Source organism: Perissodus microlepis, chromosome 9, assembly GCF_051167445.1.
Source record: "Perissodus microlepis isolate ML-2025 ecotype Zambia chromosome 9, ASM5116744v1, whole genome shotgun sequence".
NCBI lineage: Eukaryota > Metazoa > Chordata > Actinopteri > Cichliformes > Cichlidae > Perissodus > Perissodus microlepis.
Window position 1 is genome coordinate 16,257,010 of NC_140469.1, and position 22,087 is coordinate 16,279,096.

The 22,087-nt window shown below is 41.0% G+C and overlaps 1 protein-coding gene across 2 annotated transcripts in view; it reads right to left on the bottom strand.

The window, feature by feature from the left end:
• The window catches only part of prex2 (phosphatidylinositol-3,4,5-trisphosphate-dependent Rac exchange factor 2), a 94,062-nt gene extending 80,766 nt beyond the window's left edge, over nucleotides 1-13,296 (bottom strand). For both annotated transcript variants that reach the window (XM_084939238.1, XM_084939237.1), the window contains exon 1: nucleotides 12,834-13,296. In XM_084939238.1, coding sequence (XP_084795364.1) covers nucleotides 12,834-12,971 — 138 coding nt within the window. In that variant the 5' untranslated portion in view covers nucleotides 12,972-13,296. The remainder of the gene's footprint in view (nucleotides 1-12,833) is intronic.
• Nucleotides 13,297-22,087: the final 8,791 nt, after the last annotated feature.

Sequence of the window (22,087 nt, forward strand, 5' to 3'; positions counted from 1 at the left end):
TAAATACTCTCTTCAATCACTACCAGATTTCTAAAAGATACTTTCTCAGAATTTTAGTGAGTAATTTCAATTTTTAATCATTTACCAACTTTTTTTCTTCTTTCATGAAAATGAAGGAAAAGAGTGGCCTTCAATACTCTCAAGTATGTTAGAGTATTTACTACTGCTGTCAATGTAACATTTATAGACTAATTTTGAACTCCAACTAAACAAGTTAAGGACTCAAACATAACCACACCCTCAATAAGAGTATTGTAGAGCGTCCGGTTATATTAATGAAAGTTATGCATCTGCTAGATTCTCAGTCTCAACCTGCCAGTACTAAATCCCATTGCCACTTAGTGCTATTTGGCTGGCTGTGTCAATATTTCAATATTTAGTATGAAATAATGTCAGATTTCAAAAGCACAAAATGTCATCAATTAAAAAAGAAAAAAAAAATCAGTCTGCTCTTTTAGCCATGTGTGCAAATCTCCATATAGGGAAAAAAAACAAGTCTGTTACATTTGCTGAGATCAGCAGGAGACTTTCAGAGTTTGAGAATTAATATGTGAACATGATTTGGTTTTATAATGTGCTTTATGCCATCATGCATCACAGGTTCTAACTGTGAATGACGTAGTGAATGATGGTCAGGTTAGTGTTGCTTTTTTCAGGAGTGGGACTGTTCCTCCCTATCAGCACATTAAAGCCGCTGCAACATCAGTTGCAAAACCATCAAACTGTGGGAGAGAAATATCTTCAGAGGTGCCCTTCATAGCAAGACTTTCTAAATACTGGAGCTACTGTGGTGGATAAAACCTGCACAAGTTTACCTTTGCAGGGAGTTCTGATGTCAACAATCAGGCAAGTGAATGACAAAAAGTATTTCTAGGATTTATCTGAGTCTCCTGATGCTTTGAATCCAGTTAAATTCTGCTATATTTAGTTAACAATAGTTCTCACACTGAAAAAGTGGTGCTTGGTGTCTTAATGACAACTTAAAAAGGAATAGATCCATCACCCCCCTTCCTACTCATTTTCACCTCTAGCGTTACAGAATCCCGAGGGCTGAGAGTGAAACTCTGTTTCTGACATGATTGTTGATGCAGTGCCAAATCAGAGGAGGTTAAAAAAATAAATAACATGTTAGCGTGTACTTTTACTTGTGCAACAGTGTGTTCAAATCGAATACATGCAATGCACTACAGAGTACATGGATGGTATACTATGTATACTTAGCAAAGGGTAGGTTGGTTATTGTTCTGGAGGTCTGTGAGACTGAGGTTTTAGCAATCAGTTTTCCCCAGTGATCGCCATCAACCCCCTGCAACCACTCCCAACTGGATGTGGAAAACTTATTTTTCCTTCATACCTGATGGTTGCAAGATGGCCATGAACTGGTCTCTAAGCCAATGTGACTGGGGCCTTATTCACATGATCCTAGATAATCACCATGATTGGCAAACGCCCCAAAATAGCTGAGAAGTTAATGTCACATGGTTAGTGGTCACATGTCTGTAAAACCTCAATAGAAGTCTAAGGGAAAACCACTTTTTGTCTTGACCACTGATAAACACTTTCTTGCTTAGTTTATGGGCTCAGTCACTCATTTTGGGTGATACTGAAAAAATATTAAGTCTACTGTGTTAATCTTGGTCCTATGTTTTAAAATCAAGAATTATCAGTGGTATGAAGTCAGACCCACCCCTCCTCATCACATCCAGATTTTTGCAGCCAATGACGACAATGACAATACTCATATTGAGACTTTAAACAGGACTCGAGAAACCAACGGGTGATGCCATGGCAGCTAGGTCCATCTTTTATACCATCGCTAATACTGGCACAGTTTTTTTCTACTCATTGATGTAACAGATGTAGCATTGTTTGGTATTTATTTGTGTTAAGCTGTCACCTCGAGTGTATAATTATTCAGCATTAAATGTGTGGTTGGAAGCACTACGCAGTTTAAGAAAGTGCATAGTGTACTACATGGAAATGCACCAATAGAAATATATTCAAGCAAAGGTTGCTATTAGGACATACAATACAATCTTTCCGATCCATGAATTTCCATCAGCAGCATCCAACAAGAAAACTCTTAGAAATTGTGTTCCCTCGGGCCCAGGTATAATCACCTGGATTGTCACTTTGATGGCTGAGGGTGGGGACAGCACATTAAAACCCCATTAAAGTTTTCATTATTCTGCAGAGCAGATGGGTGTGATGAATAGTTCGGTGCAATCGCTGCATGTGGCCCTACATGCTATTAATCAGCAAAGGCCTACATGCTGTGGGCCGCAAAGGCATGGTAATGTAAATCGTTGCTTTGCTCTTGCATACAGTGTTGCTCTTATTTGAGAAGTTAAATAATCTGACACTAGGATTAGGAATAAGAAGCTGAAATCAGGTTAAGCAAATAAAAGAACTACCGACTAGACACTTAGACATGAGTGACAGCTCGCTCAATATCTGCAGGAGTCGTGCAGCTCAGATTACACCCTGCGTCCTCTGGACTTCAGTGTCATATACAAAAGTAGAACAGCAGACAGGCTAGCCAGAGGACCAAAGTAGTTCAGGACATTTTGTGAATGGATATTATGCAATGCTGTCCCCGCGGCACCTCTCCACCAGACTGGAAAGATACAATCGGCGGAACTAGCCCCTCCCCTTGTTTATGTTTATCTCTTTGTCAATGAAACACATGTATCAAGAAAAGGAGTTTGTCAAAAACGGAGGTCACTTGCTTCCTCAAATAAGTAAGCTAGCAATGACATGACAGGAGGACAATGACAGACATTCTTGCGCTCCAAAATAAAGGATGTGCACATGAACGCTGTATGTGCCGAGCCAGAGCACATGCTCGTGTCAGAGGCTGCGAAGAATGTGAAGTGCATGGTTGTTCGGCATGCCCAGCAGAATGCGGTGGCAGGGTAGGAACCACAGAGAGAGGGAAAAAAAAAAAAAGAGTGCTTAAAAATAACCAAAAAAAAAAAAAGAGAGCGAGACAATGCAAACAAGCTGCTCTGATTAGAAAAGCTGAAAAAGCTATGTAGCTGCTTCGATGGTGCAAAAATGACTTTGAATTGAGTACAAAGCTAGCCTCAAACATCTGTTAATCCATTCAAGTTTGAGCCATTTAAAGAGTGGGCAGGAACACAGGGTGTGTTTGATGTATCAAATGGAAAACAACCATTTTAAGTCCTTGAGGATCAATTGGTGCAACTGTAGAACACAAAGCTCTTCCTAAAATTAAAGTGGTGACGCAGCTTTAATAAACAGAGTAAAAATATTATGTGAAGTAACACATCTGTCAGCACAACTTGTGCTCTTAACAGTATTACGCTGCTTTTGCTGTAATGTGGGATCTGTTGCTCACTACTGAAAAAGGTCCAATGGAAGTTCATTGGCAGTGGCTCTTCTGCAGCGCTCCAGAACAAATAGGCCTTTCTATGAGCCTATTAGAGAAACTGGCCCTTTTGTCCATGGACAATTGGCTGATCTGCTTTGTTGTGGTGACTGATAAACAAACGTACACATAAACATCCTGTGTGCACCCCCCCAAAAAAATTTTTTTTTATTAATTATAGGGACATTTCTATGCACTTGTTATCATTCCATCACAATCTGTGATCTAGGGTGTCTCATCAGCAAATAACAAAGATGAGACAAAAGCCATTCAAAGCTGGAGAGACATAAGCATGAAAAAGTCCACTGGAGCGAATCACTAGACTGTGACGCTTTGCTCATTAACATGGAAGATTAAGATGGAAGGAAAGGCTGGAAGAGGCATTGAAAAAAAGAAGGAGAGAGCCTCTTTGACCTTCTTTTTAACATATCTTTGTAGGGAGGATATGAGTATATTGTATGTTGCCTTTGCCATTTTTCCCGTGCAGAAGAACTGCTTTTGAATTAAAACAGTATTAAGGGCTAAATTCAGAGTAAATCACCTACACACATGTCTATGACACACACAAACACACGTATCCACACACCCCAAATTCCTGGCAAGCAAAAACTGAATTTCCTTCAAATACTGACTAGAGACAAACAGTCTCTGGTGCAGAGATCACACTGGGAGACATCCAAAAAGAGAGAAAAGGCTCTTTGTAGCAATTCCCGCAATAAGCCAGGTCCCTTCCTGGCTTCAACAGGTTCTGATGACACCTCCTAAAGGCATCCTGTGCTTCCCATCTCATTAGTCCTCTTTCCCAAGCTGACTTTTTCTCCTCCACTGGGAATGTATACAGGAAACACACGCTATAAATACAACAGGGAATGTTAATAATTCCAACTTGGAAGCAGCTATTAAAGCTCATCTTTACAACTCAATAAAAGCCTCTGGTTTTAATTTACAGCGGAGTACACAGTGAGAATTCATTTTACATGATCTTCTGGTAAACAAAAGTCCTTTTATCTGTATAATATGTGTTATTTTGGGAAGCTGTGTGTATAAGAACTGAGAAACAATTAAAATACTGTAAAATTTGACATTCTCACAACAGCATATAAAATACAGTGGTGTGAAATATTTGCTCCCTTTCTGATTTCTTATTTTTTTGCATATTTGTCACATATAAACGTTTCACATCATCAAGCAAGTTTTAATATTAGCCAAAGACAGACCGAATAAATACAAAAATGCAGTTTTTAAATGATTATTTCATTTTTTATGGGCAAAAAAAGTTGTCTAAACCCACCTGGCCCTATAGGAAAAAGTAATTAGCCCTATAGAAAATTAAAAAAACACCACAATCTAACACAAAGAAATACCTGAGACCTTTTGAAGAGTATTCTGTGGAGTAACGAGACAAGAGTTGAACTTTTTGGAACATTGGTTTTCTGATAATTTGGCATAAAACACAGCTTTACATAAAAAGAACATCATATCATCAGTCCAACATGGTGGAGGTAGTGTGATGGTCTGGGGCGGCTTTGCTGTGTTAGAACCTGAACAACTCGCCATAACTGATGGAATCATGAAGTCTGCGCTCTATCAAAAAAAATCCTGAAGGAGAATGTATGGCCATCAATTCATGCCCTGAAGCTCAAGCACAGTTTGGTTATGCAGCAGGACAATGATACAAAACACAGCAAAAAGTCCTCCTTTGCATGGCTCAAACAAGTAAAACAAAGGCTTTGGAGTGTCTTACTCAAAGTTCGGACTTAAATCTGAATTATAACAATCATGCAAAAAAGAGTGGGGCAAAATTTCTCAAAAGCAATGTGAAAGACTCTTCACCAATTATTGCAAATGCCTGACTGCCAAGGGTGGTATAACCAGTCATTGGGGTTAGGGAGCAATGACTTTTTCATAGGACTGTATGACCCTTTCCTGAAAAAGCCCAGAACAAAGTTCTGGCTTGTCAAAGAAATATTAGACCAATAAGCAATGTGCTTTGAGGCATCTCTAAGAATTCCTAATTGTCTGTAAAAGTTAGAAAAATTCTCCACTTTGATGTTATTGCCGTCCTTTCACTGACCCTGGCACCAAGTACATTCATAAACAGCTGGAATGAAGCAATTTATCTAATGAATATGTCTGTGTCCAATGTCTCTGCCTGACTCGGTGAGCTGCTTTCACAATCGACACTGAAGCGAAATGAGCACATGAGCATAAAATGATCCTTGCGGTCATGTCCGCAGAGCTTAATACCTGACAAGTTGTGGGTCTGTTTAATTTCACCCATCGTTGTACTCCAAGTGGTTAGCAAGTTTAACATGTTAGGAAGATTGCGAAATTGGATATTAGGTGGGGAGACTTGCCTCCAGTAGATGAGAGTACGTTTCCAGAGAGCAGGGCTACAATCTCTATGTGCAGTCAAGCAAACCATCACCCACTGATTGCTGGCGATTCCCAGCAGAGGCACACACACAGCACACTGTATTGATCTCCGAGATGACTAAACAGAATTGTCAGCCTCCTAATCTGTGGCGCGCTCCCAAGCATGACTGTCTCACAGCCCAATTGTTCATTTGATTACCATTCAAACCTTCCAAACCATCTGCAGGAGGCCCCCCCTGTCACCCATTTCAGCAGCACTGGCTGAAAAAATGAAACCTGCAGCGTCAGCCTCTCTCACACATGACAGAACTGGACATTTTGTCAAAGGAGAACTAAACAACTACCCTGCCAGTTTCTCCCCAACTCTCATTCTGCCCAACCACAACTGCTGAGTGTATTCCCACCGAAATAAATCTCCTTCCTGACAGGGTTCAGCTCATCATTGCTGCTTTTTGGACTGTTAATGACCAGATCAGAAAGCACCACACTGAAAGAGCTCCATTATTTATTATTATTGTTCATAATGTGGTGAAAGTTTTCTTGCCAACAGACAGTACAGATACCAAGACTCTAGCCTTGACTACAAAAGGACAGTGTAAAATTAACATGCCTAATATTGGGGCTAATTCATCCTTCATACAAAGTCCAGCAATTTTATATCTTCAAAAAAGAAGAAGAAGAAAGCCACAGAAAGGATGTCTGCAGACAGAACTTGTTTAGAAACAGAGAGACACTTGTCTTACAGCAAATCTTATTCAACTGCTTAATTAAATAATTGACGCTAAAGTGGAAATTCCCGTCACGTCTGGCTAACTCTGGTTGTGTACAGAGTCAGAGCCCTGAAGTGCAGGACGGACAGAGACATGAATGACATGGAAAGTGTGAGTTTGAACCACAGAGGAAATATAGAAGCTTGTCTAGACATAGTCAGCAAACACTCCATCAAAAAAGAAAAAGACAAAATCGGATTTGAGAGTGTAGCAGCAAAGAGCCATAGCGTTTGTGAGATAATTGAAGACATGAAAACACATGGCTGGCAATTACTTTTTTTTTTTTTAATGGCAATCGTTTAATCCGGCTAATGAGCAACATATGAATATTTTGTTTAGTTTAGAAACGTGCTTTCATTTTTTCCAGGGGTGTTATCCAAAAGGATGGTAATGCTACGGGCAAGTTCACAGCACTGTGTCTACCTCAGTCTCGCCCTTTTGTACTTGTCGCATGCAGGCACCGTGTGACAACGCAGCTGGCACAGGTCAAATCACATCCTTCCTTCTCCTCTGCCCCCTGCCCCCCCGCCTTCTGAGCTAAGCCTACTCTATGGATTCAGCACAAAGGTTAATGCAGCCCTGACGCCTATGCAGTTAAGCCTCCTGGTTGCTAAGTGGCCTCGTGTACAGTAGCACAACACTGCTTTCCATGGCCAGTGAAGGCATCGGTGGGGGGATTGTATGTGTGCGCATGTGTGTTTAAGCAGGAAACATGCAGCACAATGTAAAGATGGGAAGGTCCAAGAAGGAAGGAAATCCTGCTTGAAAAATGGCCTGAGACAAAAAGCAAAAAGTGCTTTCTGCAGTGTTAAAATCTGCTAGTGGGACTTTATACCAGGTCCTTTTGGAGAACCACAGAAACTTTTTCATTTTTGGATCTGCACTAAAAAAAAAAAAAATCATCATAATATTTAGGGTCTTTTTGCAGCAGAAGAGAAACTGAGTGCCCTTTCCAAACTGTGGTAAGTATATATTGATTGGTCAAACACAGAAAAACAAAAAAAATCCAATAAAACAACTGTAAAGGATTAGCTTGTATGGTTAGCCTTTAAAAACGGACCAAGATACACAAGAATGAGCTGAGACTGGAACCCAGGCTTTATGAAGTGCATATTTCCCCTCAGCTTCCAACTACGCATTACAAAGCAAAGTAGAAGAGAACAAGAAGAGACAAACAGGATTACAAGACAATATAAGTCTGCAGCAAGCAGTGACATTGCATTCAATTGGGCAGCCATTGCGTCACTTTCGCATTTCCTATTAGCAGTGCAAATTTAACACAGAAAAAAAGGCTTGGGCATATGCGATTCCCCCCATGTAACTCTCAAAACTGTTTGGTGGACTGATGACAGAGAGAAGGGAAGATCACAACTGCAAAGAGACTTATCGAACGATTTGCTAAATCTAGAATGGAAAGGTGAATGCATGACATGCTTGCCAAAGACACTGATGCTACTCAACACAGCACTGCTCAGTAAAGAGAAGGACAAACCTTCCTTAGCGTTTTAATTGATCTAGGACTCGAGGCTCTTGTCTCTCCAAACTAATCTTGGCTGGCTAAAAGGCAGATTTAGATTTAAGATATGCTGCTTAACATAATATATTATAATAAATATAATGTTTATACCATATATTGTAAAAACAAAATTACAAAAGTCACAAAAAGTGCCAGCTTGGAGTAGTTTACAGCCAATCAGAGAGAGAATCATTTAAATTCATGAAGAGAACCTATGAAATTGTTCAGTAATGTGAGAGGTACATCCTTGCAAACACAGCATAAAATGTAGGCCGCTTGTGTAGTGCCAGCAGCGTTGCAATTAAAATGCAAGTGAGCCGCTCCATCAGTTTGGGGGCCTCACAAGGGGGGACACAAGAGAGAAGCTGCCTGTATTCTTGGAGAGGACAGCCTGACCAAATCCAATTAAAAAGAGTCAAGGAGAACCACGTCTCACCTCTCCCTCGCTTCACTTCTGTCTTCTAGTTAGTCTCTCACAAGCATACGCGTGTGTGTCTGCAAACCTGGATCATAGCTAAATGAAGAAAGTCTGAAGTTTAAAATTCTGCTCGGTGGCGAGGAAACGTGGCTCTAGCCAAACAGCGATCCATAAGTGGGGAAAAAAATACACTTCTTTAAAGGCTATCCACGGGTGGAACATGTGCAGCCACCACCTGCTCTGGGAGCAACGTTGAAAAAAAAGGAATAACAGAGGTTTGTGACATATGAAAGGGCAGAGTGTATAAGAGGCAGGTGTGGAAGCCATAACATTATGAGGCTATCATCCGCTCTGGGAAGAAAAAAAAAAAGGAAGTAATTAAGGAATAAAGAGGGGAGCAGTCGGGGGAGATACAGCAGACTGCCTCTCTGTGGAATCGCTTATCACACACCGCAGCCTATTATAGAGACAAACTGATGTAAGCAACAGTAAATGGCTATTGGTAGGCTCTCTGCGTGAAACACTCAGCCCCAGTCTCATAACTATACAATCCCAGTCTACCAGCATCATGCTGAAAATGCCCCGTCTTGTGTTACGTTTCATACACAACTTTGCTTTTGCGCTCTTTGATCCAGCGTCTCCAGCAAGACAACAGCTTTTAACATTTCTGCCTTCTGATCCCTACCACATGCACTAATTCGCTTTTTAATGTCAATAAAACGTTCACCCCTAGTATGTATTCAATAAATAATACATCTGACTTCATCTATTATTTAACAATAAATAAATAAATAAAAGGAACTGCTTAATTTACCTGCAGACTTCCATTAGAGCAAAAAATACATGGCATTTTAATTCTTAAACATGGCGGCACTGAACTCTCAAACGCACGCGTATACACGCACAAGATTGCGCTTTCTCTGTTTACAAGTTTGCTTTCTCATCTGATCAGGATGCACTAATCAGATCAACAGAATCTTCTCTTCCTGTTTCCATCATGCACAAGAGAGAGCTGAATTCTCAAATGACATCCACGGATTATCAGACAGGAAAGGGATGGGAACAGGAGGCTGTGACCTTCGGGGGTCATCTGCTGACTGTCGAGAGGCGACGAACCGCCTCCTCATTCGGCCGGTTATATGTTGCAGGAAAAAAGAAAGGGGAAAAAAATTCCTGGCCCAGCGGCACATGCCAGAGCAACTATCCCAGCCATGTAAATAAATCCAAACCCAGAGGGACCGCAGTGGAGCCTTCAAATACAAATACACAGACAGAGTTTACTTGAATACCTGGGTTTTCTAGGAGCTAACAGCATTTTTCATTAGGCTTCATTTTCTAACTTCCTGCAGGCGTATTCACATGGAAGACACAAGTGATTTAAAGTGCGGACCAACAACTGCTGCACGTCCAGTCCAGAGAGCACAAGAATAACCTGTATGTTGCCTGTGCACGCGCATGCAATGAGGTTTTTCTTGAATTTCTTCCCTTGCTGATCAACAGTATCTAAGATAAAGGCAAAGGTACGAATTCTACAGCATTGCAAGGTCTAAAAACCACATCTATTCAATTTCAAGTTATTCAAAGGATTAAAAATGTTTTAAACATTACACTCATATTACTCAGGCTTTTGTTGGGTAAGGAAGGCAGCAGCTAAGGGACCACTTAATGCACTGCAAAGCTCTTTGGAATATATTAAGTTAACTTGTGATCTCCCTCCAGAATTGGGACATGAAAGGTTTCCCCTATTGTAGCTTCTTGCATGCTTCTTCTCTTAAGTGCTTATCATGCAAGCAAATGGCTTTCAGTGTCTCTCCATCAATGGCAAACATTGGCAGTATTTTGTTTGACAGTGTGGCTAAAAAACTGCAGACAAGCAAAGACCTCATTAGAGTCGCTGTTTACATTATGCCTTGATTTGTTCCTCCCATTGAGGCTTTTCTAAGAATGACTATCATTTTATTGGCTCGTAACTGTCCAAGATAAACACCACTGTCCACCACCACCCACTATCTCTTGCTATAATCGTTCATTATATAAGATAGGAAAGACATATTACGGACAGCTTCCCTGAAGCCTTCCTCTCACTGTCGGAATACTGGGGACGTTTAGTACATTAGGAGGAAAAGGTGGTGTTTTAATTCAGGACAATGCCCAATTTAAACTTTCCCAGTAGCTTTAAGATATAATCTACATATTTTCCCACAAGACGTCGGGTAGATCCACACAATAGGCGCATACTATCCTGGGACAAACTGCTCTAATCATCCTTGTTCTCCATGCTGTTTTCCACTACCTTAAAAGTGAAGTATGTGCGAGGTGCATTGTGTTTAGGTCCCACAGATCGGCAGCAACAATCTTTGCTCTTCAGTTCAACTTTGCCTACCGACCGGAGCCTCATTGTTCTCCAGCATTTCCTAACCTCAGAGGAATTCCTCCTCCAGGAAATATGCTTTACAAGAGAAGGCACCAAGCCCAGTTACTCACAGAGACCACCCCCCTCTACCCTTCACCCTCCTGGCAACATCTGCCCTGTGATCCGCTGTACCCTTTTCCCTCTCAACCCTTTAGCGATATCGTGCGTACACATCTTCAAGGCCTCCGATGCCGCACAAACTGGGCACCTCCAACCTGACCTCGAGACACTTAGACTCTTGGCAGTGGAGTAAGAAAAAGACAAGTATGTGTTTGTGTGATCAGATGAAAGTCTTCAATGTGACCCTTTCTCCACAGGAGGGCTGTCTTTGATCATCCTGAGCGTTTCTGACGATGCCCTCCAGGATCTTCCAGAAGATAAAACCGCTGATAAGAGCGGATCTTTGTCTTCTTCTTATTCTCCTCCTATCTTTTTAATCATTATCACTCCACTAAACCAACTTAACTCACTGTTAAGACTCCAGTCTGATGCTTCCAGCATGGCATTCCCAGCCAGAACAGAAAGCCCTTGTAGGGATCAGTCACCTCTGAAATCAATCCCAGTTCCAGCACTACAGGGGAGATAAAGAAGGGGAAGGGGGAGGCTACATTCCCCAACCCCCCATCCCCAGGACTGAGGACACATTCCCCTCATGTAATCACCTCCTCAATTTCTCCACTGATGTGCCACTTCTAAGAAAGGCTCCATCTCCTCTCTGGCTCCTCTGTCCTCCATTGGAAACATCTGGGCGGTGGCGGCGGTGGTGATGGAGGGGTCAGAATGTACACATTCATACATGTGGTCTGGGAAACTGCAGACCACAAAGTGCCCCCTCAACCTTTCTTCACAGCAAATTTCCCACCAAGCTGGGAATGCGAAAATATGGTGAAAGGCAAAAGGGCACAGGGCATCGCATTAAAGTGCTCACCGCCAGGATTAACGTCCTACACGGCCACTTGGGCACATTAAAACACTCGATAAGCAGCAGTGCACAATGACGACTTTTCACAGCTTTTTGGTTTCAGCAAAATCGCCACATCCTCCTGTCTTTGAAGTCAGGCGTCACTTCATGTAATGCCATTAAGTTGACAGCCATGACTCTGCCGTGCAGAAACCAAAAGTGTTATGCTTTAGTGCAAAGCTGGAGTTGTGCTGCCAGCTGAGTGCTAACTCCAGCGGTTTGCATTTGAGTCCACCTGTGCTGTCTTTGGCAGAACTCACTCCTGCTGGATTTAATGAGAAGCTGGCAAAGCCGCTGACTAAAATGCCCTCCTCTGTACTTCTTATGAAGTGTGTGGCAAATTGGGTAATTACTGGACTGAACAGATGCTGTAGAGGGCACAAAATAAAAAAATAAAGAAAATACACACTGAGTAGAGATACAGATGCCATTTAAACAAGTTTCCTAAATGAATTGCACTTCAGTGACTCTCAAGATGGCAAATAAGCTTTAAGGTAAATCTGTACACAACATAGAATGATGTACCTAAAAGTCCTGGAAACATTTACTTCTTTGCCTTGGTTGACCTGCCATTTATCCTAATGGTTTATGAGGGCCAGACTAACCACTGTGAGCTTAGAGGAGCCCATGAGCAGACTGCGAAAAGGATTAAACATCACAGTGGCTGTGCAGGAACTAAAGCTGTGCCATGCCTCTTTGTGACTGCTCTTCCAATTTCACACTTGCATTTTCAAAGGTAAATGTCTCCATCAGTAGGATGGCGTCACGCAGTATTACAGACAACTTTATGGCTCATGTTATGCTCACAGCGCAGCAGCATGCAGGGTTTGTACAGGAGAACGCGCAACACTTCTTGCCCTGCAGGCTGATGTACCGTGCATACTAAACAGGCTGGCTGGTTTGTGTTTATTGAGAGGCTTGTTTTGTTTTTCCCCATTAAAGTATGCACTCTGAGGGTTCTCTGTTTAAAACCATTCTCATCACTCACCGAGAGAAACTCGAGCGTCCCGACATAGTCCCGCTCAGTCTTTAAAAGTTCGTTTAGGACGCACACTCGCAACCGCAGCTGTTTCTCCAGGTCCTTCCCGCTTTCAGCTCTGTGCTCACTTCTGCCTTCCTCAGTCATTGTGAGTATATATGAAGTTATTTCCTTCAGGAGTTCACAGCTTCACATCACACAGCGAGTTTTAATGGCAGAAGTGTAAAGTTTGCAGCATGGTCAAAAAAAAAAAAGTCAAGGAGCAACCGGTGCCTGTGCTCTTAAATCCACAAAATGTAGGGAAAAGAGCGAAACGCAGTGTAAGAAAAAAAAAAGTTAAAATAAAAACTTTTAATAAAATAAAAGGTTTCTGAAAAGCAGCTTCCAACAAATTGTGTGACTGACCGTTGTACAACAACTGGACACCACTTAGTGCACCGAGTCCATGTGACTCCTTAAATCTTCATCCTAATCCAACCTCCCAGCAGCTTTTTACACGGAGGACCAGTGTAAAGGCACCAGCAACATTGGTCCTCTTGGTGCTGATTTCAAAATAAAACCACGGGCGTTGAGAGGCAGCTAAACGCCAGATCAGATAAAAATGACCTCACGGTCATGAAGATGCTCTAAAGTTGATCTAACTGCCAGCCAGAACTGCGGAAAGGATACTCACTGTACACCCCGGTGCTTAGTGTGACTCTTTTCGTGCTTTTAATTTGAAGGAACGGTTAGTATTTTGAAGCCATCTCCAGGTAACTTGACAATCCTTGAAGCATATAATCAAATACACTTAAAATATATGAGATCATGAATCTAAACTACTAAAGTGCAATTTACGAGAAATCTGCATAATAGTGTATTTTTATAAAAGGTGAAGGAACACACTTTTATTCCAGTGAAATTCACTGAGTGAAAAATAGTTTGAAAACCCTCTGCAACTTCATGCACCCCCTCTGATACTGCTGCAAATCAGTGGTCACTTCAGAATGTAACCATGCAATATATAATTATATATTATTATTTAAATTACTTTCATTTTTCTACTTGTGATACAGCTCAGTAGTGGTTTAATGGCGCAATGAATTTCAGTCATAACCCTTTGACTTGTATCATTAAGTTTTAAATGAGCTCATCACTACTATCTGTGAGCTAATAGAAAACGTATTGCACAGCCTGCGTACACCATCGGTTCTTTAAATCAGTGTTAGTTTTTGGTGACAGAAAGGACAGAGCTGTAAAGAGCAGCTACATGGGACATGATAGCCCTGCACACGCCATGTGTTTTAATGCATTTGCACATTTATTATTCTTTAAGCTTTCTGTTTGAGCACATTCAGTTTAAGATAAATGGTTTACACCCAGTCTGAAATCTCCCTCAGCTCTTAACCTCTTTACACAGACTTGTCTAATTCTTGCCAGCTGACATGTAGGGCAACCAGCGGGCTCTGATATGTGCCTGTGTCCGGTCAGTGTCTCAGTGATGCTCCAGCTGTGACTGAGAATCTTGAGCTTTGTTTCATATTCTTTTAAACATTATTGCGTGCACGAATATGGCTCTGATATGGATTAATAGATAAAAGGTGTCTTTTACTTTGAGGGTTTATGAGTGAGCTGTACAAGTGAAGAAGATATTTAGAATTTATCTGCCAAAATATAAAAAAACAACAGTATTGAATAACAACTCATGATTTAGCAGGACAACAGACTACCGGACGAACCAATCAAAAACCAGAGACCTCAGGGTTACTGGCCAAAGTCAGTCACCTGATCTCAGGGCGACTGAGCAGCATTACACTGAAGAGCAGACTAAAAGAGGCTATAGTGAAGGCCTCAGAGTCTCTGTGGATGTTTGTGACAGAGAATGAAATATGATACATTAATTCACTCCTGAAATTTGGGCACACTAAGATACAAAACTGCAGGCAAGGATAAAATATTAAAAAGGTGAGAAAACAAACAAAAAACAACACCAATAATAACAACAATAAAAAAAAGATGTGAGTCTACAGAGAAAGACACGCTTCCCCTTTGCTTTCATTCTCACAGGGCTTTCTTGAGCACAAATTGAAAAAAACACTTAGTTTCAGTGAAAGTGAGGCACAGGTGGCAAGAGAGGCTGACAGGAAATGTATTATCGTCTGTCTCTGGAATTCTCAAGGAGGCAGTCCACAAACACTTAAATTACAGGCGTCCCAAACACCACACGAAGCTCTTCTCTCCAAAACATCGTTTCATCTGGAGCACAATCAACAATTGCGGTTGTAGTCAGGTTGTTACGCCTTGCGAACCATTCAACTCCCTAAATACACGTGCATGTGCATGTACACACAATACATGTTTTATACGGGCAAAAGCAAACTAGAATGTTATCCAAGAAACAACAGCATCAACGTGCTCCTGTCAGATGTTTGTTAATATTTGAATGAAGAATTTCCTCTTGATTAAAGCTCATCCTGTTACATTACACTCAAGTTAAAAACATGGACCTAGAAAGATGCATAATCATATTTAATTAATCAGACTCTTTATAATTAGGTCAGAACTTCCTCCTACAGGCAGGTAAGATGTGTCACCCCCCTCCCTGCTCGCTGCTAACACTAAATTCACTGAAAAAAGGCCTCTTGAGAAGCTGGTTAAGTGTCTTTATATTAAATTAGACACAGTCAGAGTCATTTTGTGCCTGGGCAAATATGAACGCGATCAACACTAAACCCGGCTTCGCTGCACCAGCTTCAAGGTCTTTTGAGAGGATTTTAGAGGAGCCATTTGCAACCTACAATAATGATTTAGGGATTAACATCTCAACAAGTAAGGATTCACTTAGCTCCCTTCTGTGGTCTATTTATAACCTTTCTTCCATATCATTTTTTTTTTTTATGCATCTGCAAACCTAACCTGAAGAGTAGTCTGTGAAGTTTAGTGGCACACATTCACTGCAAGAGAAAAGGAATTTGACTGATGAAAATTGCCCTAATTTGTCAGGGCCAGAGGGAGTCTTCCTTTATCGAGCTGTTTTACGTCTCAATTACTGGTTAGTGTCAGTTTTGTGAGGTGAGTCGAGGACATGAAGCTTAAATCTTGGTATTTACTCTCCTCTGGTGCTCAAATGCGATACTGCATGCATTCAGTGTGTTTCCAGATAAAGAAAGGATATCCTGCACTGTTTTCTTGTTGTCACCAGAGAGCAGTGTTGTGTTGTGTTGTGTTTTTTAAATGAATAATGATCCTGATAATAATCTAAAGACTTTTACCATTACACAGATTTAGATCATGGCTCATAATAACGGGTCTATTTATTAGCAAAGTCCTTGAAATTCAGAGCGGGCATTGGTGCCAGACTGACACTGAATGTACTCGGTTCAGTTCCTAGTCTGAAAAAAGCCAAAAACCGCTAGTAACAGACCAACTTAATTATGGTTTTATATGGGCCCTTTCAGCATAGGTACATTTCCAGACCATCTGATTTTATTACCCATGGCTTTAGTCTGTGGAATTGCCTTCTATTATTTGTTATCCAGAGCTGCCAGTGCCTTGCTGAGTGCTGCCAGGAAGTGTTCTGTTCTTTCTATTGGAAAAGGAGGGTCAGACTGATACGAGGGCTGCTTTTGCTCTGATTATTTTCACCTAACACTGAGCACGAGTGTTGATAATACTGTTAATTGACTGACATTAACCTTTATTTCCACCCATTTCCTTCTAGTTTCCTTTCGTGGCAGCCAAAACCAACGCTTACATGTCCTCTGCAGTGGTGTCACTTTCCCTTTCTGCTCATATGATGGAAAACACAAGGAGACAGAGAAGATAATTAAAGTCAAGGCTGGCTGAATTTTGAAATCAGATTTTAAAACACTGGTTTGAGACCAGGCTGTAGGTGTGTGCGCATCTAGATGCATTTTCTAATCAAATAAAATCTTTTTTTCTGGGAGAATTTTAATGCACTTATGCAGCCATGTGAAAAAGGATGCATCCACAGGACTCTCTGCAGTCCTGTTTGAAAGGCTTTGCAGCTATATGGTCCAGATAAAAAGAAAGCTCACCCTATTTCATTTTAGAAAATCATCTGGTCCTTACCAACAACAACCTCAGATGAATCTCAGTGCGTTCATATTATTTCTGCATCACAAACTTAAGCCAAAAGCAGAAACAGTGCACTTCATGATTTAATAGCTTGTAGTACCACTTCTTGCAGCGATAGCTTGAAGTAACTGTTTTCTGGATGACTTTCGGGCTCTCACATCGTTATGGAGGAATTTGTCTTTACAACACTGCTTCAGTTCATTGAGGTTTACATGCATTTGTTTATGCGCAGGTCTGTTACTGTCCTTCCACAGGATATCAGTCGGGTTAAGGTCTGGACTTTGACTGCGTCATTCCAACAACTTGATTCTTCTGTTGTCGATTTGCTGCTGTGCTTTGGATCATCGTTCTGCCGTATGACCCAATTTCAAGCATAATTTAGCTGTCAGACAGATGGCTTGACATTTGAATCATGAAAGTGGCACACAGAGGAGTTTGTGTGCGACTCAGTGACTCCATAGTGCCCAGGTCCTGTGGCTGTAAAACGAACCCAAATCATCACCCCTCCACCACCCTGCTTGATAGCTGGTATGAGGTGTTTTTGCTGATGTGCTGTGTTTGGTTTCTGCCAAATGTGGTGCTGTGCATTAACCATTTTCACTTTGGTCTCGTCTGTTGAGAGGACATTCTTCTTGTGGTCTTGTGGTCTCATCAGATCCCACTTTGCAAACCTAAGCTGTGCTGCCATGTTCTTTTTAGAGAAAGGAGACTTTCTCCTGGAAAACCTTCCAAACAAGCCACGCTTGTTCCCTCTGTTTGTACTGTGGTGAACTTTAACATTTAACATGCTAACTATGGCCCGTTCAATCCAACATGTAGCTCTTCAGGGTTTTTTGTTTCTTTGTTTGTTTGTTTTTAACACTTTTTCGAGCGTTATACAGTCTGACCTTGGGGTGAATTTGCTGTGACATCCACTCCTGAGAAGACACCTGAATGCTGCTGAATCCCAGCTGCCAAAACCTCTGCATTAACTGGTGACCAGTTAATCAAGTGCATTAGATTAGCAGCACCTGGATTCTACTCAGCCTCTTAATTTCTCTGAAAGCAGCAAAGCTTAGTGGAAAAAGTCCTGTGAAAACTTTCTGTTTGACATAACTGTAAGATTAACAGTTTAGAAAGGGAAAACTAAACATTTACAAAGAAAAATAAAAGAATGTGTGAGCTACATGTTTGAGAATATAAATTCATGTCACAAAATACTCAAATTCCGGTTGTAGTGAGTCACAATTGCTGCATTTCAAGTTAAGTTGTTTAATAAAGTCTTGGCGTGTTGTTAACACAAGCCTACTTGTCTGTTAAAGTTCTTCAGTTCATGTTTCACCCAGCAAGGTGGCTGAACTGAAAAAAGTCATATTTTCTGAGCGTTATCACCAAAGTCCCCGCAGCTATTAATAACAATCAAGTAATATGTAGTAATATGATGCCGGGATAAAAAATGGTCAGTTTCCATCAGACATATAGAACAGTATGTTTCATAGAATAACAAAGGGAGTAGCAGTATCTAAGATTTAGATTACAATCAAACGCCATGAAGAAATACCTTCTCACTCTATAAATTCTGTTGTCCCTTATATAAATCCATTTTAAAATGTTAAATCATCAAGAATAGTTTCTGAGCTTCCATTCATAAATTGGATTATTTCTGTATTTGTCCAGAATCTGGTGTGAAACACAGTTTAAGGTTTTTCACTGACTCTGAATTACACCTTTAATATTAAGCAAGTTCAATCCCCAAGTGTTTGTAATAAATGTAAATCATGCACTGTCCGATGTCTGATGTGTGTGTGTATGTTCGTGTGTTTTAATCACATTTCCCAAGACACCATCAAACTGCCTTTCCCCCACATTATTTATTAAAAAAGGCAGACCTAAATAAATCTGAACACAAACTTTTGAGGAAACTCGTGTTGCTTGCCAGCACGAAACAGTGCAGGAAAGCCGAAAAACAAAACAAAATGGAGAAACAAGATACGCCGAGCAAAAAACAGAGAAAGGTAATTCGTAACGCTCTTGACAGCCTTTCCATTTCCATGCTGTGTAATGTAAGCAGACTTGACGGCTGTACCAACAAGCAGCACTCTGCAGAAATCCTCTTCCACTTTATTGACTCATCTCATATTCTCTAACCACTACACTCTTCTGCCAAGGTCTCCTGTAACGCACACTGATTTCTATTACTGTGAGCGAGTCTTTGTGCTTTGTAATCAAACAGATGGAGATCTGTGAGCTGCAGATGTCTGAGCAAAGATTAGTGCACGCTTCACCAATGCATTTCTCTCATCATGATGGATGATGTTCTTGCTTTTTGATCTGTAGAATGGGATCATTAATTAAAAGCAAGTCGTCGTCACTGAGCTGATGTTTTTGTGGTAAATTCTTCTTTCATTATGTAAGTGACAAATTTTTCTGGCTGTTAAATGCCCCACTTTGTGCTGCCTCTCAGTGTCTGCATCATCTTCAACCCCTGCTAACCTCTCTCTTTCATTTCTCCCTTTGGGGTCAAATGGTCAGAGATGTGCACTCACAGCTCTGCTCGGGGTCAGCTACCACCTTTCAGATCCTGCAGAGGCCCCGTGGTTTCACCAGACCCCCACTCAGCGCCACCAACCCGGCAGACTGCACGCCTATCAAAGGGTTCTTTCACGCCCCTCAGCACAGTTTCAGGACTCAGGGATGAAAATGGAGATTTACTGGCCCTGGATGCCATGCTAAGATTGTACAGCTGTAGACTTATGGCTCTGAAAAAGGAGCTTGAGCCTCCACCTTCAGTCAGACCACAGCGTAAAAGACTGCTACACACCCAGGTCTGTGTTCCTGAGTATTAAAAATAACACCAAATTGAGTGTTGGCGGTGCCCTCTGTACCAAACATGTCACGCTTAAATGACCAGCCAGTGTAACTGCCTTTACAAACCAGTGTTTTCACTCTGCCTACAAATCCCTGAACATGATATACGTGGAAGGCAAAGCAAGCATTTTATGAATAATACTCCTGTGTGCAGCTGTCATGGTGCTCAGGCACTTTCATGGATTTTATGTTATTTCTTTAAGAAAATGAAAATTAAAAAAGTAGCCCTGTCAGACAAACATCTTGCAAGGAAATTTTCCAGTGAAGAGCAGGATCTTTACATGGCATGGATATTCTGACCAAGTGCTCCTCACATGGAGTAAAGGCAAAAACCTCAGCTGTTAAAAAGAAGGTCAAGCTCCATCTTGATTGAAAATATGTTGCAGCTGCAGAGCAACGTGTCATTTTCTGTTTTTTACCTCTGAAACATGTTGTTAGTACAAAATCATAGAATAGAATAGAATAGAATAGAATAGAATAGAATAGAATAGAATAGAATAGAATAGGCAAAAGTCAACAAAGTCCTACATGGTAGAGGTTTCAGAATCGATGTGCATGAGTCTGTGGACAAAAACAGGCACTATCTCAATAATAGCTAAAGTCAACACCTTTATAATGAGTATCCTAGGACTGATTTTTGAGTGATCGTGGCAGGATACAAAGTTAACAGCTTTGTGCAGTTGTCTTGAGGCACCCCTATTTTTTTCCTCTCCAAGCATCCAGGCTCTTTGTAATGTTTTAAAGTGACCTTGAGCAACAGTTCGTTGGGGTTTCTGAAAGTCTTTTTTTGTTACTCATTTTTCAGTCCAGTCCTTGTACCTGATCATTTTCAGAGGAAAGCTTTTTCTTCACTTTAGAGCTAACCTCTGAATCATTCAAGCATAAAAAGGCACCTAACTCCAGGGATAAACCAGTGTTGTGTCTACACATAGGACACAACTTAGCAAAGAACCTATTTTAAATGACATCATTCGCCACTCTGTTACTAGCAGCCTGTCTCCAAAAACACATAATTTGTTCCCATTTTTTAGTTGAATCACTGAGAAGTTTAACACAGTTTGACAGACATAAAATACTATTTTTTATGCCAACAAGGTGACTCTCAAAGCGCTATTAGCTTAAAAAATCAGCATATCCCAGCATGGTGTGCAGTGTCTCCTTAAAAAATTTGAGGAAACTGGACAAAAGAAAAATTGGCAGAACTAAAATCCATCTATTCACGGCGGCTCAGGACTTCTGCACAGAAATGTATATATTGATGTTATTATATAAATGTAGGCACAACAAAGAGCCTTTAAAACAGTAATTATCAACCTAGAGTTTGTAACAAGCCAAATCTGAGCTCTTGTCTCCTGAAAATACCTTTATCTGAATGGTACAACTAAAACTATCCCATTTTAAGGTCTTAGTTTTCATGTTATTCATTTATATCTTCTCTGCCTAAAGTGAGTGCACACTTTATTCCTGTGTGTGTGTGTGTGTGTGTGTGTGTGTGTGTGTGTGTGTGTGTGTGTGTGTGTGTGTGTGTGTCGGGGGGGTGAAAAAGAGAAGGGTGTGTTATGGAGACTGTTGTAGAGTAATTGGTGTAGAACAGGTGGCGCGCTGTTGACACTGGAAAAAAAGTATGTGAAAAATGTGCTGCTGCCATGCAATCACAAAAGGAAAAGGCTGGCGGTTGACTTAGACATTTAATCACCGTGCTGGGTGATAAGTAGTGGATCAAAGGGAGGCACGAAAAAAGCCTAGAACAAGGAGAGTCATCTACGTCTCTTCAGAGGAATTCCTCCATGGTGGAGTCAGGCCAAGGCACTGACAGAAATGCTAGCTGGTTATTATGACACTGGCCTCGGAGTACAGAGATGTAAGTAAACAGGAAAGCAGAAGGTTTAGGATCTCAGAAGGTTCCTCGGGTCTGAATGAGAGTCCTCTCATGTTGTTTTCCGGATTCAGCATTTTCTTGTTCTTCTCCTGGCTCAGACTCCTCTTTTTCATACCAAGCTCCACCTAAAGGTGCACACTGTGGCACTGTAACAGGATTCTCACTATAGGGGATACAATTAATAGTATAAAAAAGATCAGAGCGCTGATGAAAATTACTTGTGAGAAGAGCATGTGTATTGTTTGTATGCGGATGAAGACGGCAGTAGGATGTTTAATCGGCACCAAAAAAGCACCAGAGCTGAACATACTGGAAGAAAGTTTCTCTTAAAGTTTAGACGTGAATTCAATCAGAACTTTATGCATAACTTAAAAATTAAAACATATATAAATCTCCTTAAAAAAATAACCTGAGGCGGACGCAGGTTAACGGCTGGTATTAAAGCTCATTATCCTCTCAG